General features: G+C 40.3%; 1 protein-coding gene across 17 annotated transcripts in view; it reads right to left on the reverse strand.

Annotated features, from left to right (window-relative positions):
• The window catches only part of Ryr2 (ryanodine receptor 2, cardiac), a 553,847-nt gene that overhangs the window by 53,349 nt on the left and 483,040 nt on the right, over window positions 1-17,458 (reverse strand). For all 17 annotated transcript variants that reach the window (XM_017315461.2, XM_017315452.2, XM_011244296.2 and 14 more), the window contains 4 exons: window positions 16,455-16,554; window positions 14,868-14,947; window positions 13,023-13,099; window positions 12,160-12,233 (listed from right to left, as the gene is read on the reverse strand). In XM_017315461.2, the coding sequence (XP_017170950.1) occupies window positions 12,160-12,233; window positions 13,023-13,099; window positions 14,868-14,947; window positions 16,455-16,554 (331 nt within the window). The remainder of the gene's footprint in view (window positions 1-12,159; window positions 12,234-13,022; window positions 13,100-14,867; window positions 14,948-16,454; window positions 16,555-17,458) is intronic.

Consider the following 17,458-nt stretch of genomic DNA (forward strand, 5'->3'; position numbering starts at 1 on the left):
AAACATTAAAAATGTATATATAATCATTGTACCTGTTTCCCTACTCACTCCCAAGAAATGATAAAAATCGCCAAGCACATCAATCTATTGATGCAGCAAATTCTAAGAGTAAGAGGAACCTCCACACATGGCTGATAAGTCCATTCCTCAACGCTTAGGTCCATGATAGGAGAACAGTTTAGGCTGATAGACAAGCTAAACTCTCCATTGATGATTCAAGGTATCATTTTCATGAGCCATATAAATCAGAAGACTCTTCAAAATGATATTGAAATCAAACGATTATGAATTCATTCAGACATATTGATTCTTTCCCTGTGGGCCCATTAATATTTTTTTATTTTAGAAAATGAAAAACCGCATAGTATGTATGTATGTATGTATGTATGTATGTATGTATGTATGTATTTTTTCAATGTTCAAAATGTCAATGGTCTTGTGGAAACTATTCAGAAAAAAATAACTCTAAAGTAACAACACTGAGGTAGTCCATTTGTGTGTCCAGCAGGCAATACGTTATAATCAGACTTTCATTATTGTTGCCATAGTGACTATAAACTGAAACACATACAAGAAACTTCATTTATTTATAAGCACATCACACACATTAGAAGAATGGGGAAGATGGGAGGACAGGAGTGGATGGGACAAGCCTCTGCTCACTATCAGTGATGCCAGGTATGTCCTAGGACACTCTCTGCTTCATGAACTCACTACTATTCAACTAAAATGCTGCCATCACCCATGCTGCCAATATGTCATCTAGTAACAGAGACAGAAGATGGCTTTATGTCTGTAGATGGTGCACAATCAAAGGTCTGTTTGTGTTATATGCAAGAGAAAGTCCCCTGTCAGATGCAAACTAATAGCAATAATAATGAAATGGAGGAGTCATATGGAGTTGAAAGTGTTTTTACAGTTGGGATATTTATAACGGTCCTATGGGGGCTGATATGAATAATATGAAGCATATCCCTCTGCTTAGGATGTCCAGTACACAGATGGAACTGTTTAGATGCAGTTGCTTGTGTTCTTTGCTTCTTAGTTATTTCTGTCTATAAGATGAGGCCACCATGTAGCCTTCCAACTGCGCTACATCCTCTACAGTGTGCTTATAAATTATAAAGATGGGAGCAACATGCCTGCCTGAGAGATTGTTATTTGCCCATATTTAACTGTATGTATAGCTTAGGAAAATCATCACCCTCATTGAAAGGTAGCTACGTATTCACAATATTTTAAATTTTCATTATGAAGAAACCACATAGACCTTCTTCATTTAAAGAAAGAATGAAACAGAAATGCCAATTTTATGTGACCTAATAAAATTAACACATGTTATTCCTACAGTTGATTTACCTGGGCTATACAACAAAGAGTATCTGTTTAAGATCAATTAGACATATTGCTGCAGTGGAGATGTGTGTATGTCTGTGTCTTTATGTAGAACTAGGGATTATTCAGAATGACCATGATACCATTTGAAGTTCTTAGCCTCTTTCCCAGATAAAACTTAGACACTACTAATATTAATGGTTAATTAATTGGCAATACTTATTAATAGATCCATAAAGTTTAGTGTCATACATAAGAATTATATTTAGTATATACATAAAAATAATTGAAAAGGGATAGATCTCAAAGACTGGAGTTCTCATTGTTATAGGGTCCTGTTATATCCATATTTCTAATAATAAGTATCTGTATCAAGGAAGTTCCTGCATAATCTCTCATTTGAATCAATCTCAGAAATGCCCTCATGATAACAGAAAAAAATTAACTTCAAACTGAGTTTTAGAGGACTTAGATATCTGTTTTATGTGATATCAAACTGAAGAACTAATTCTGAAGATACTATTAAGTAGCTAGAAACGTGGGTATTTCGTTGCATGGGTTTAGTTCTAATACCACCTCTTAAGAAGCATCATCATAACTTCTGTAGCTATTTTATAATACAACTAGCAACTAACTTCTTAAAACGGATTCTCAGTTCACATTTAGTGACCATGAGCTTGTGCTAGAAACAGGATTTCATTTAGACTTATAATAATATAAATTAAGTTGGTATAATCTATTTTGCAATTTGGAATGTAGGCAACTCATAAAGTCATTTGCTGGTAAAAGATCTGAGTCCAGAGACTGTCAGTAAACATCCAAATGTCTCCTCTAGGCCCAGTGTCTTTCTAGATGAACAATAACCTGAACATGAGTAACCCTGAAGTCTGATGGAGGAGGCAGGCAGAGAACAGTATATTTCTAGATTTCAGGGTCTTTCTGCATCAAGTGTACCATCCCAGCTAGACTTTGTAAAGTTAGCATCAGGAACTACTGAAATCTTTGACTAACAACCATCATGTATACCATATGTTCTTCACGTTATGGAACCCAAGGAAACCGTTTCTATGTTGTGGTTTGTAGAAAATGTAATGATTAGCTTTAACTGTCAATCTGACAGAGTCTGGAATCACCTAGGAGATGGACCTTTGGACATGCCTATGAGGGATTATCTTGATTATATTAAATGACATGAGAAGACCCATTTTGACTGTGAGGGATACTAGACTATATCCATAAAGTAGAGAGAGTGAGCTATGTATAACATTCCTTGTATTCTGTTTCTTGACAAGGGCTTCAATGTAACCAGCAATTCATACTCCTGCTGCCTTGATTCCCCACCATAATGGACTGTGCTCTTGACCTGTGAACCAAAACTGAACATTTTCTCCCTTAAGTTGCCCTGTCGGGATGTTTGATCCTGAAAGGATCCAGAAAAGAGACTAACACAAGCAGTCTTTCATCTTAAATCTCCCACTTTGCTATGGAGAAAAACAAACTCTTTACCTACTCATTTTGTGTTGGGGCAATCAAAATGGCTCAAACTCATTAAGGTGCTTTGAAATTTGCAATGTACTGATTGGTTTATGTCAACTTGACATAGCTAGAGTCATTTAAGAAGAGGGAGCCTCAGTCGAAAAAATTACTCTCACAAGACTGGCCTACGGCAAGCCTGTGGGATGTTTCTTGACTGATGACTGATAAGGGTAGCTACGGACCACTGTAGGAAGTACTACTCATGAGCAGATAGTGCTGGGGGGCTAAAGCTGGATGAGCAAGTAGCTGAGGAACAATTCAGTAAGCAGCACTCCTCCATGGCCTCTGCTTCAGTGTCTACCTCTAGGTTCCTGGCTTTAGTTCCTGCCCTGACTTTCCTCAGTGGTAGAGTATGACATGTGAGTTGTAAATGTGTATAAACTCTTTCCTCAACAAGTTGTTTTGGTCATGGTGTTTAATCACAGCAACAGAAACTGAACTAAGACAAGGAACAGATGCAAAGCCTCAAAGCTTCGATGCTAGGTCACAGAGCCTACACGTTTGAAACAGTGTATTTTGGTAGTCTGTATCTGTAACATTCTATATATGCCACAGAACACATCTACTAAACCTGAGTTAGTGAGAGACTGTGTATACAAGATGTTCCTATTTCAGAGACCAAGACAAGTTTTAAAAAAATAATAGCAGAGTGACTTTTGTTACTCAAGTGAATTAAAGTATCCACACGCAAATTGTCAAACTTGGGGGAGATTGCTTCTCTTAAGCCAGAATGTGGGCAACTCGCTGGTCACTTTTCTTCCTGAAATTCTCACTGCTCTTCGTAGTTTCTATTCAGTATTCTGGCTGACCTCCCTATCTTCAGACAGTAATTGCCTTCATCAACAATGTTGCCTCAAAATACAAATTCAGCAACTGAAGGAGAATGCTCTCCAGATAAAACCCATGATCTCCTGGCCGCTGCCTTTGGAGGACCCATGGTCTGTTTATTATAGTAGTGTTCCTGAGAAATCTGTGTACATTAGTGTCAGGGCAGCCCTTTTGACACATTCTTCTACAAGTGACCTTAGGGCCTTCATCCCAGGTGGGACATTTAACACTGCTCATAATGTCATTTATTTAAGATTCTTCTATGGTGACAGAAAGAAACAGAAATTTCTTGGCAGAATAGATAAGATCTTCCATAGTTTCTCATTGTAAACTGAAGCCCTCCCCTGCCCCCAATCAACAAAAGGGGATAGATTGCATGTTTAACATTCTACGAGGCTAAATGACTGATCTAATCAGTATGTCTGTCATTTGTGGAGAGCTAGAATGTTTAAAGTCCAGAACCAAACTATCTTAGACTACTTCAGCCCCATAAATTGCTAGTTAAGGTGACTTAACACCATTGTAATTATTAGGGGAATCCTTTGTGATGCACAAACAGACCACTGGCATCCAACAAAAATGGCACCGGATAACAGCTGAGGCCTGTAGAAGATATTTCTTCAACTTTCTGAAACCCACCTACATAGTGTTTCCAACAATGTACTTACAATATTTTATTTATGGTGTACTTTGTTTTGTAACAAAAACAAAACAAAACAAAACTTTGTGAAACTGTTACCACACTGGGGTATGATAGTTATGATATTTGGAGTGATCTAAATCTGTGTTCCTTGATCTTAGTCTCTTAAGGTTGGATCAAGAATCAACTCTCTCCTATTCTTTTGGAGACATGACTTGGGTTTTTAACACTGACACCATTAACTATCTACAGTCTACACTAATCAAATGATCTCTTCAACTAGTCTTCTGACTAGGTTATTCCCAATTCTTGCTTCCATTCTGTACACTAAACTTTCATATATTACTCTCTACAGGGAGTCCCTGGCTTCTCAGACTCTCACTTCAGGCAAGATTTCACCACTATTATGACAAGTCATGACCCTAGCTGGAGGAAATTCTAGTAAGTCCACTCATAAGTCAAACACTCTGAAATCATTTGCTTGTAAATCTCTATACAATATGGAATTCTCAAAAACCTTCTCCTCCTGTGGCCAGGACACCAGTCAGCACATTTCAGATATTCAGATTCCACTAAATGCTTCAAAGGTTTAAAAGGAAAGGTATTTGGTTCCATGAACCAACATCAAAGTCTTTCCTAAAAGCAAGGGGAAGAATAAAATATATAGGACATCAAGATTCACTTGTGAATGGAATTTGAAAAGAGAGAAAACTAGCATATGATGAAGCAATAAAAATACTTTGTATAAAAATATAGGTAGCCAGCCCTTTGAGATTAATAGAATCCTTTCTACTTAATTAGTTAAAAGTTAATCTTAGTTACTTCAACCTCAAATGAATTTGGAAGTCTCAACAAATATTAAAACTTTGGCTGTGGGGAGTAGGTATGGCGGTAGTCCCAAGATGGCGCCCAGGACTCCAGCCAAGTCTTATGACTTGCACCTGACTTCCTCATACACCTGAAAATAAGCCACATCCATCGTGAGAGCTGCACAGGCACACCATGATGCAAGATCAGGCCATTTGACAAAGGCCAATGAACTGAGATTACACAGACTGGGCTGATGGGGCGTGGTTGAGGGGTTATATAAGGGATTGCGATTGGGGGTGAGAGAGAGATTCCTGCTTAGAGAGATTCCTGCTTGCATGTTGAAAGGTTCCTGAATAAACTGCTTTGAGAAGAACACTGTGTCGTCACTCTTTTCTGCTGGCTGGAGACAGAAGCGACAAGTGGTGGACCGTACGGGGAACCTTCTCTTTGTTCAGAACTCATCACAGTCAGGGCAGCTAGCTGGTAAGGTTCCTGGTTTTGGGACGAGTTTAAGTTCTCGGATTGAGACTATAGGGTTCCCGGTTTTGGGACGAGTTTAAGTTCTCGGATTGAGACTATAAGGTTCCTGGTTTTGGGACAAGTTAAGTTCTCGGGTTGAGACTATAAGGTTCCCAGTTTTGGGACAAGTTGCACCAAGCACCATGGGTACTTGAGGTTTGCAGAGGAACAGAGGGTTTTACCAAAAGGGGTTTTGCTGGTTTGAAAGTTAGTGAGAAATTGCATAGAAGGTAGAGAAAGATATGGCACAGAACTCCAGAGAGGTAATGAGGCGCTGAATCAGGTAAGAGAGGAGAGCTCTCAATTGGCTTGGGCAAAAGGGTCTGTTTGTGTGTTTCCTCAGGATCATTGACAGCCGCTGTGGGTCCTGGAGCGGTTGACCAGAGCAGTCCAAAATGAGTGGAGTGGGGACTGCGTGGATGTTCCTAGTGTTGAGGATACTTCCCATGGTGATGACTGAAGATCCACATTGGGGAATCTTATCTGTGTTTCCCAAACCCATGCTGTTGACACATTCGGCATGCTTCGCTGCAGTTACCCTTTTTACCAAGGGATGGGGAAATAGCACCTGTGCAGGAACTGATGCAGCTTCAGTTGAGGGGATTGCTGTGCTTTCAAATGATTCAAAATATTTCTCAGAAATGTGTGGTTGTTGTGTGGCGTGAATAGTAGTTGCACAGATCTTTCTCCTCTGAGTATGCTAGTGGGAGGGGTCAGGGGTAATGCAAGTTTTTATCGGAATGGGTCTAGTGTGTTTGAAACCTCTGTATCTCAACTTGGTGGAGGGCGCAATGCTTCCTTTAAGGCTATGCCTGTTTGTTTGTGGCCTCCTTTTGTGTTTATTGTTTATAATGGTAGTTATGAGAATAATGTTATTAATTGTTGTAGTGATATTTGTTATCATAGTATGTGCTGGAATGCATCTGAATATCATTTAGCTGTTGTGACTAGGATGCCTCGCTTTGTACCTTGGCCTGTTCAAGCTCCTTTTGCTATGATTTTGTTGAGACCTAAGAGGGATTTTTGGCATTACTGTGGCCGTTGTCAAGGCTATAGCAATTTCTGCCACCGCAGCCATGGCTGCGGCCATATCCCTTACCTCTGTGGTACAAACTGCCACAGATGTGAGTAATCTATCTGCAGGTGTTGCAGATATCTCAGTACCTTAAGGACTGGCCAGCTGGATCTACAGCTGTCTCCCGCTTGAAAGAGTGGGCCAGAATTGGTGGACTTGCCCTGTGTCTGATATTAATCAGCATCCTGGCATTTTGGTGCACTTGGCGTATACAGTTTCGTCAGCGCAGAACCCAAGCCTTGATGATACAGGCTTTTGCAGTGGTGGAGACAGGACAGTCTCCTCAAGTGTTGCTTGGCATGCTAGAGAAGTAGTCAATGACGGGTAAGACTCCCTGGGTGTGTCACCAACCTAAGACAGGGATCAAACCAAAGCTGTTTGTCTCCCGATGATGGGTAAGGGGCATTGCTGCAGGGGGCAACCTAAGACAGGCATTCTCTCTGCCAAAAAAGAAAAGAGGGGAGCGGGTGTGGCGGTAGTCCCAAGATGGTGCCCAGGACTGCAGCCAAGTCTTATGACTTGCACCTGACTTCCTCATACACCTGAAAATAAGCCACATCCATCGTGAGAGCTGCACAGGCACACCATGATGCAAGATCAGGCCATTTGACAAAGGCCAATGAATTGAGATTACTCGGACTGGGATGATGAGGCGTGGTTGAGGGGTTATATAAGGGATTGTGATTGGGGGCGAGAGAGAGATTCCTGCTTAGAGAGATTCCTGCTTGCATGTTGAAGGGTTCCTGAATAAACTGCTTTGAGAAGAACCCTGTGTCGTCGCTCTTTTCTGCTGGTCGGAGACAAAAATGACATTTGGCATAAATAATTTTAAATTGAGCTGAGATTGGAGAAGCTTATTTGTAGTTTAATGTTAAGGGGATATTTGTTTTTAATCAAAAAAATTCTATAGAATCAGATCAACTTCAAAGGTTTATCTTGCCTATGATATCCACACAATGAGCAAAACCAAAACACAATCTCTTCTGCTGTATTCCAGAAGAATCGTTGAAAGAATAAAAACAACATGTTCAGGCTCCTGATGATGAGGTTAAACACTTCTGAAAAATAACAAGCTAAAAGGGATGATGGGATGAAAATATTCACATAGGCATTGTCTACTCCTTTGTTTGTTTGTATGCTTTTCCAAGACAGGGTCTCACTATGTAGTGCTGGCTGTCCTGGAACTCAGCAGGGTTGCCTCAAACTCACAGAGATCCACCTGCCTCTGCCTTCCAAGAGCTCGGATTAAAGGTGTGCACCACTATGCCCAGTTGGCAGAATGCCATTTGTAAGAACCTACATCAAAATGAAAACACACAGAGAGGCAGAACGGGCAATAATGAGGTTACCACACTGCCACCAAATAGAGCTGCTGAAGGCTTTCTGGGTTTTATTTTGGTTGTCTTCTTGTCTGCTGTTTTGTTTGTATGGGGTTTTTTGTTTTGGTTTGTCTGTTTGATTGTTTTTAATTGGGAGGTGGATGTCTTTGTCAGAGTGGGAGACATTTAGTAGAGAGCAGGAACAGCAGAGGAGGCAGGGCAGACATAGCAACAACTGCAGTAGGAAAACCAGAATGCAGAACATTAGTCCAAAATCCTGATCTATAAACCTAAAACTAACCCATCTTTCCTAATGGCATTTTCCTCATTGGATTAGGAATAGCACCAATAACAGTAAAATTTCAAAAAAGAAAAAAAAAAAGTAAAAGAAAAAGACAGGATAATGAAAAGAAAAAAGAAGAAAGACTGTTTTTTTAAGCTTCCATAAGAAGTGGGAGCTCTTGACTCTAGCTGCATATGTATCAAAAGATGGCCTAGTCGGCCATCGCTGGAAAGAGAGGCCCATTGGACACGCAAACTTTATATGCCCCAGTACAGGGGAACGCCAGGGCCAAAAAGGGGGAGTGGGTGGGTAGGGGTGTGGGGGTGGGTGGGTATGGGGGACTTTTGGTATAGCATTGGAAATGTAAATGAGCTAAATACCTAATTAAAAAAAAAGAAAACTCAAAAAAAAAAAAAGTGGGAAAAAAAAGAAAAATGAAAAAAGGTAAAAGATGGCTCAGCTCAGGGAATTCACAGACTCACCAAAATAAAGCAGCATGCCCACACTTCCACCTTGACCTTGCCACACTGATGAGTGATATCCACTGAGTCAGGTCACCTTCCTGACTCTCCTCTCTCCTTACCTATAGCACCCTGCCCATAGCTTCCCTTACTGGAGGAACTCTGGGCAGCAGAACCTTCACTCGTGTGAGATGGTGAATTTTGTAACTGTGGTCACCTGCTTTCCACCAGGGACAGGCGTCACTTCATGAAATCAGTGTGTTAGGCTGAGAAGCTGAGAGCTGACCATTGTTAATCCAGGGTTGGGCCTGTGTGGTGTGAGCCTCGAATGGAGGGTGGAGCTTTTTTGGAAGGATCTCCAATATTTCCTTCTCTGGAGAGGTGTGAGCTTTTTTTCCAATTTATAGAATATTAAACAAACTAATGGGCTGAGCACAGGAATAGTAGACACACACCCAAAGTTAGTAACTACTAGAGACAATGTAGTGCTTTCAAAGTTCAGGGATCAGTGGAATGTTCCAGTATGTTTCTTCGTTCAAAAAGCCTTGTTAACATACTAGGCTCCACTAAAAGTAAATAAATAATAAATGCAGAAATGACCACACCCCCATTTTCTTCCACATTCCTGCACCACCCTTCAGAGGTTGCAAACACTGTCTCTTTGAAGATGAAAATGGTAACAACTGTTTTGTTTTGTTTTTTTAATCGAATCTCAAGGATGAAAATTAGCTTTGATGTGAAAGGACTTTTTAAATCTGTCATATTTTTAAAGGAAGAGAAAACAACCCTCTAGACCTTCTGTTGGAGGCCAGTGGCAGAGCACACTTGGCTGGTCACAGGTCACTACTCCTGATGTGTGCAGATTGCTCTGCACCTGATACAGTCATAAAGCCACAGTATGTTCATGATGGACACGCCACAGGGGGATGGGCGCATACATCCTAAGACCCCTTCATTCACACAGTTGCAAACACTGGGCCCTTGAGGACCATTGTGTAAATGAAAGAAACACAAAATAACAAATTAAAACAATGTTATTTCAATCCTGTGGCTCCTTCATATCTTGTATTTGAATAGTGTTCAACTTCACAGAAATAAGACAGAAAGAAACAAAGTTTGCAAATGTTAAACAGAGTAACAGGATGTAGGATAGACATGAAGTAATCTAGTGACCAAAACAGACAACAAAAAGGAAAACAAACAAACAAACAAACAAAACAGTCACTACCAAGTATGTACACACACACACACAGGTAACCCCAGACAAAAAGCAAATAACCAAACAGCCACCTGGTTTTGATAGTTACCACGCTCATGAGTGATGACTGAGGGGAGGAAGGAGGTACATATGACAGTGGAGGAAAAAAAAGGAAATGGAGAAGAAAAAGAAGTTGAAAGTAGGCTTTTCGATTACTATTTGAAATGAAATAGAAGAGTGATTCATTAATCCAGGCAATTTTTGTGTGATATGAAAAATAATGCAGAGACAAAATTCACCTCTTAATGAAAGACATACATAACTAATGCACCCAATGGTCACTGTCATGCCTCTATGATTGGGAACTGAAACCCCACTCCTCTAATTCACATCTGGCTGATCCAGGAGGAAGCTCCCTGTGTGTCTATCTTCCTTTTGTTGGAAATGATTGTTTTTTTTCTAGTTCATGTTCTTTTTGTGTATGGTGTGTGTGTGTGTGTGTGTGTGTGTGTGTGTGTGTGTGTAAGTGTATGTTTTCATATGTGCTTGAGTGCCATCGCATGTGGAGGCCTGAGGTTGGTGCTAAGAATCATCTTTAACACCACTTCCACTTTATTGATTGAAGCAAGGTCTTTCAGTCGAACCCAGTGATCACTCACATGGCTTGGCTTGCTAGCCTTGTTCGCTTTAGAGAGCCCCTGTCTCTCCCTTTTGAGGTTAGAATTCCAGGTGTGCCACCATGCTCACTCAGCACTTAGGTGGGTCCTGAGTGTCAAACTCTGGTCCTGACATGTGGGAGATAAGCACTTTAACCTGTGAGCCTTCTCCCAGCTCCCTGAGGTAGGCAGAAACAAAGAATGAAGCAGATGGACTAGAATTTGTTCAGAGGCTGAGACATTCTATAATAAGTGCAGGGGGAACTAAATTAACTTCAAATTCTGACCTGGGGAATGAAACTTTGGATAGAAATTTCATTTATGTTTTGGTATTGTACAGTTGAAAAATACCCAGGACTCGGAAATAATAGAGACAGGCAGGGAATTGCCTTGAGATTTCTAATATCCCTTTGTTCTTCCATGGGGTCCTGGGTAAAAAAAAATCAGAAGTTTTAGAATGGTGCTGGTGATCCTTTTGACAGGATGAAACTAGATTATAAGACCAGATGGCTGGAAGGTGATAGCTGGACCTACTTATGAAACCAGCACAGATTAAATGTCATACAAGCCACATAGATCTTTCAGAAAAGGCAGGGGATAGTAAAGAGTGGCTATTTTTCTTACTGATGAGAACAAAAATACACAGACATAAAAATATTAGTTCACTCAGCAGTATTTCAGGATGGCCAGGGAAAGCTACAAATGACAGGTGGAGCAATTGTTTGTTTGTTTGTTTGTTTGTTTGAAATAATAAAATTAATCCAGGAAAGGATGCAATGTTCCAAAACTAACCCACTGCCACTGGGCCAAGTCTAAGTGAGGTCAAGCAGACACAGCAGAAAGTAGTCAGAGCTCCATATACAATTAAATGGCTTAAAAATCAGATGTTAAATTGAAACAAAAATTGAAGATAGTTGTTCTTAATAAATATTCCTAAAATGAATAAGGTACCACCAATGACTCCAGCATTCAGGGCATTGCGTGGCAATCTTTCTGTTGAAGAGAAATAAGCTTGTATTGGGGCATGTCTGAATAAAGCAACCAAAATTATTCAAATTTAAAAACAACTCTTTTCTTTTTTAATCAAACAAGAGCTGGACTTGAAGAGATGACAGATGGGTAAATATGGGAGGGGAAAGATTGAAGGAGATGAACAGGTGCTTGTCCAAAGGAGGGAGAAAGTGAGCCTGCAGCATTTTAGACCAGAGAATGTCAAGTATTAGCTCTTCTCTTGGGCATTTTTATCCTGTTGATAATTCACCAACAAGGGTCTTTATCTTTCCTTACTCTTTTATCTCTTTGTGACTAACTAGGGGAAAGGGCATGGAGAGTAGTGTCAGCATTGATGTAGAATAGAGGTTTAAGATGCGTGGCCCATGTGGACTCTCAAATGAGCTCCTAAGCATGATATCTGTCTCCCTGCTTGAAAATGTTCTTGCAAATGAGTACGTCTGGGGGATAGCAGAGACAGGGGCGCTTTTCATTGAAGTGGTCAATACCTGATCCTTCCTCAGTCACCATCCCAAGTCCTTCTGCTTTGTTTTGTCTCTCAAATGCATTCAGGTCCAGGACACTACAATAAAAAGGAAGAAGACATGCACAGGGCAAATATGTCATTTTCTTTGTTTAGGACAGCAAAGGCCTATACAACAAAATGTCCTCAGATGGGCACTCTATGTTAGCATATGCTGAGAGCATGTCCTAATCCTCTGAAGTCTATACCCATTTTCCTAGAGGCAGACCAACCAGTCAGTCTCTCCCCAGAGCCCACAGTGAGTCATCTATGAGAAAGTCAGTACAAGGTTCATAGACTTCAGCTCAGAGAGAACATTAGTGTTAACAGATGTGCAGAAATACAAAGGCTATGTTTCTGCAATTGGAATTGCTTGTATTAAGCTTGTATCAGATCTGTCAGTCAAATGTTCTCTGAACGTTTCTAAATAATGTAAAAAATAGAAAATGACAATTTCAGTAAGATAATAGAAGATTACCATTAAAAAATGAGAAACGCCCTCATAGAAAATAGTCCTCAAAATTCCCCAATTATACTCAATAGAAGTTTTCTGTTTTCCCTCATCTTAAAACAAACTAATGCTGTTAAGGCTTATGTTCAAGTATGGAAAATGTGCTTCATTCTCAAAGCCCTCTATTGAAGCCCACAGATTCAAAAGCACTCGCTAACGTGGTCCTTAAGACATTAATAACCCTCTAAAATCCAGACAGGTAATAAAGCACCACCTGCCCATCTCTTAAAGTCTTTGTTCATCAACAATTCTGGTTTGTGTAATGACTGTCTGCAATGTCAAACAAATACTTTGAATTGTAGCCACTGGGCAAAGCAGGAGCAACCACACATCCTCACCTGCAGGACTGCATGAGGCCTGCCAGACTCTGGAAGAAGCCTACATCCTTTTTTTCCTTCAGGTAATCCAGCATCTTCTACAGAAACAGAGAAGCCACATGGCTGCTGAGCACAAACGTGTTGTTAGCTTATTAAGTAATGAAACATGCAGAGACTCATAACTGGTCCATGTCCTGAGAACAGGTGACTTTTGGCCACTCAGCCTTCAGTGGGACATCTCTGTCATCCCATCAGGGAACATCACAGATGAGGGCACAGAGACCAAAGGAGCTGTGGGAAAGGGTGGGATGTTGTGGAGCAGCATCTCTGGGCTAGGTGGTGGTGTACTCTAGCTCTCAGTGGCTGATTACTCAAACAAGCCCTGCCCTGCACAAAACTGGGACAGTCAACACTGAATCATGGAGGAGGTTAGTCCATCCTTCCTTAAGGATCTTGAGGTACTTAATGATGGCTGGAGAAGAAGAATCATTTTCTTCAGTGGTACAGCTACTGGCAAGTTGCCTCTGCTCCTTTGAGGAATGAAACTCTTTGAGTTCACTGGGCCACCAAAAGACAAAGAAATGCAGAGAGGTTGGGAAGAGGAAGAGGAACAAAGGGAATGGGGGGGGGGGCGAGAGAGGGTAACATGATCAAAATATATTGTATATACATATCTATGTGTCATAATGAAACCCACCATTTATGTATAATAATATGCACTACTAAAGCACAAATAAACAATCAAATTATGCTTTCTATTCTCAAACAAAGGAAGTCCAGGCACACAAATATTTCTGTGGCTATTTCCCCCCTGAAATGATGATAACAATTTAAAGTGAGACTGGTGCACACTGGCAGGTGCCTGTAACTGAACAAGGACAACCCTGAGCACTGTGTTGGGAGAATGGTACTGGGAATTCTTTCCTGCCTCTGCTTAAGTATTTAGACACATAAGCTTTCATGTGGATATTTCATAGGTTTCCAGAAAAAGTTGGTTCTGTGAGCAGCATCAGCAATGGAGAGCTGGAGTCGTGTGTGTCGTCCGTCCGTGTCCCCCCCCCCCCCCCCGCTGATGTGGTAGAACCTCAGTTTTTACCACCTCTGTCTTGGAATCTGAAGTAGAGCAGGAACCATTGGCCAGGTTGGTGACTCCTCTTCATTCTCAGAGCAGTGTTCAGAGTCCAGGATCAAGATTTGGGTAAATCATGAATTTAAAACATGCTAAAGCAATGCCTGGGTCCGTCTCGTCATTGAATTGTTACAGAGCATCACAAAATTATGTCTGCAGGGTTTCAGGTAAAAAGTATAGGTAGGAGTTTTCAACTTTATGATGTGCAGTATGGACACACATTCCATAGAATGCCTACCTTGGATTTGAGATTTTTATTCTTTTCTTGGGATGGCTATGTGCGGTGTGATGTTCTCACACAAAGCTAGGGGGCCACCTCTGGTACCAGAGGGCACATGTCTCAGCCTCTAACCACACACTAGGTTGTGGAGTCATGTCATCCCATAGGGCAAGGGTTGTAAATGGTGCCATTTCAATGTGTAATAAATTTATTTTTAAAAACCCTCCCACTTGTAGGTGGGAACAACTGTACATACGAGATGACAGAGGCTCACTCAAGGGTTTAGCGGAAGACACTTTTTGGCAAAATAAAAGTCAAGTGCTCTGTGTCAAGGAAAGGAAGACCATTAGAGGGAAGGGGAGAGGGAGAGGACAGGAGGGGCTGATGGGAAGGCAAACACTATCATATAACATGAAGTCTTTGAAACTTAGCACTTCATACAGGAAATATGCGGTAATGAAGGTTTCAAGGCAAATAGAAAGTTGTATTGTGTGGCTTCCTCAAAGATGTTAGTTACCTGCTGCACCGTGGAGTTGCCACCATTTAAAATCGCAATGCCCAGCTTCAAAGTAGCAGCCACCATTGGTCCAGTTTCACCTTCAAAACACAGAAACAGTAGAATTCCCATCATTGCTCTCGTGGTGCTAACTTATGTTACCTCAAAAAACAAACAACAAAACCCTGTGTTTTAAGTCCTTCTTACCCCACATAAATTTCTGCCATGGAAAGGGGCCTGACTGGTGTGTATACCAGAAAGCATAAACACAACCACACCACAGCAACCTTACGCTGCCCACATGTTGAGTATACTCTGTATAATGTATCTGAACTGCTGAGACCTGAAAGTGCTAATGTTTAAAGCTTACCATCTATTCTGAGATACCATTTGAGTGAGTGTGAGTTACTTAAAGCTCCCCTGAAGGAAAATGTTCTGCCCCCTTCCAAAAGTGTGATTTTTCACTTTTGGCATGTCATTCATCACTTTTAATATATGTGTGTAGTTGTATGCATATTTTCAGTTTTAAGCTAGTAGGATAATGACAAGGCATAGTTGTCCCTCATTGGCTGTATTCCCTTTCTATATGTTTTACCTCTACTTGGTGAAAGTTTTAATAACGTATATGTTAGTTTTTTAAAAAGTGCTATTTTTGCGTTTTTTTCGCTATTTTTCCCATTTGAGTCCGAGTAACATTGAAAGTATTGTTCTCATATCCAAACTACATTCATTTTTTCATTATTTAACATTTAGCCTTTCTTGTTCTCTTTTCTACATGATTCACTGTGCTCACATGTACATTGGCTTGTAATATACAAAATATATTATATAATCTATAAAATTGGCTAGATGTGGTATATAAGGAGGGATGTGAGAATTTTTTTCAGAGATGGTGTGACCTCACTTAATGTTAAATATTCCAAGTCCACCCATGGAAACAAGCTATGAAGGGTATGAAACTAACTCTTTTTCTAATTCTAATTCTGAAGTGTGTTTTTTTTTTTTCCATTTTGGTGGTAGTTAAATGCATAAAAATATATCTGATAGTGAAAGTTTAAAAGTATAAGCTCCACACTTCTGTTCCAAGTGTGCATTCTAACTATACAGAAGTTAACTCAGTTGCATATTCTTTGTGTCTGGTTAATTTTATCATGTGATTTAATTCTTTGCAACTTTTAAGCTATATTTAGAAATTAAAAATGTTTTCACAAAGATGTTATTAACATGAGAAAAATAAGTCTTTAAATGACTGGTTGATGAGGTAGACGTTAATTTTTAATTTATTAGACGTTAAATAATTTTTTGTTTCATTTATAGACATTAAATAATTTATTGTTAAATGTCTAAACATTTCTATCAAAATTCAGCAAATTATGGTCTGAGGACCAAGAATGGCCCCTATCTGCACATGTAAATAAAGTTTTATTAAAACACAAACTCTGTGGTTGTTAAAGTATCTAGAGAATGGTGCATGCTGAGTAGGTAAGGGGAGGGCAGGAATGAACCTCACTCTTGCTAGCTCTAAGTAGCACTCCTTGTGGGACATGAATTAGCCTCACCTTTCTCAGTGCAGAATGGTGCCCTCTGGGAGGCAGACACAAACCTTACCTTTGCTGGCACTGATAGTCTGCAGGACCATCTCTGCTGCCCCGCGGTCATGCAGTCTGGCTTGCTGGTACAGAAGTTTCTGCTTTTCCATTTCCTTTTCCTGAACACAAATCCCAACCATTTATGTAGTGGCCATCAGACATCACAGTGACTCTCTACAGACCACAATTCTAGTTATCTCTTCATGTATGGGCTCTATGACAACATTATGGACCATTTCAATACCAACAATGTTATCAAACAGATAGGCACATATTCAACTCATGGTTTTGTTTGGTTTGTTTTTCCCTTGATATTTTTTCCAGATATACTTTTAGTATTGATTTATCAGGATGCATTTTATTTTCTCAATTTTAATTGGCTGATCAGTCCAAAGCCTGTTTCACGCTTCATCTTTGAAACTTGCACGTTCCGATTAATACATCTGTGCATAGAAGTTGGTCATTTATTTTTGGCAATCTCCTAGGTCATGGCCATAACTTGATACTGCTCAGCAAATGGCTCGAGTTGCAAGTTACCAGTGAATCACAGAAAAACAAAAACAAAAAGAACGTTAACTTAGACGCCTTGGAGTTTAAGCAAAATTGAAAGCTGATATGGATAAAAAAGGTAGGCTTCAACTGAGTTGTGGATTTATGATACAGATCACCCCGACTGCCCCCCCAAAGAATAAGAGAAGCAATGTGCCTTTATATTTTGTATTCTCAGGAGGTGACAAAAGAGACTGCATGATGCTACTAGAGCAATGACTGGTGTTTGTTCTTTTCCACTTAAGCTACCGCTGTGAACATAAAGAAGGAAATCAGAAGGAAAATATAAAGGCACAGCAAGTTCAAGGCTGGTATGATCATTCACTTGAGCAATCCAGTTCGCTGGAGAATTGAGACGGAACTAAGCAGTATAAGTTGCAGAATGCAAGTTGCATAGAGCCCTGTGACAGCGCGTCCATCAAATGGCGTGGTAGAGAAGCTTAGTCAATGGGACATGAAACGCTCAGTTAGCAT

The sequence above is a fragment of the Mus musculus genome, chromosome 13 (assembly GCF_000001635.26).
Source record: "Mus musculus strain C57BL/6J chromosome 13, GRCm38.p6 C57BL/6J".
In the NCBI taxonomy this organism is placed as follows: domain Eukaryota; kingdom Metazoa; phylum Chordata; class Mammalia; order Rodentia; family Muridae; genus Mus; species Mus musculus.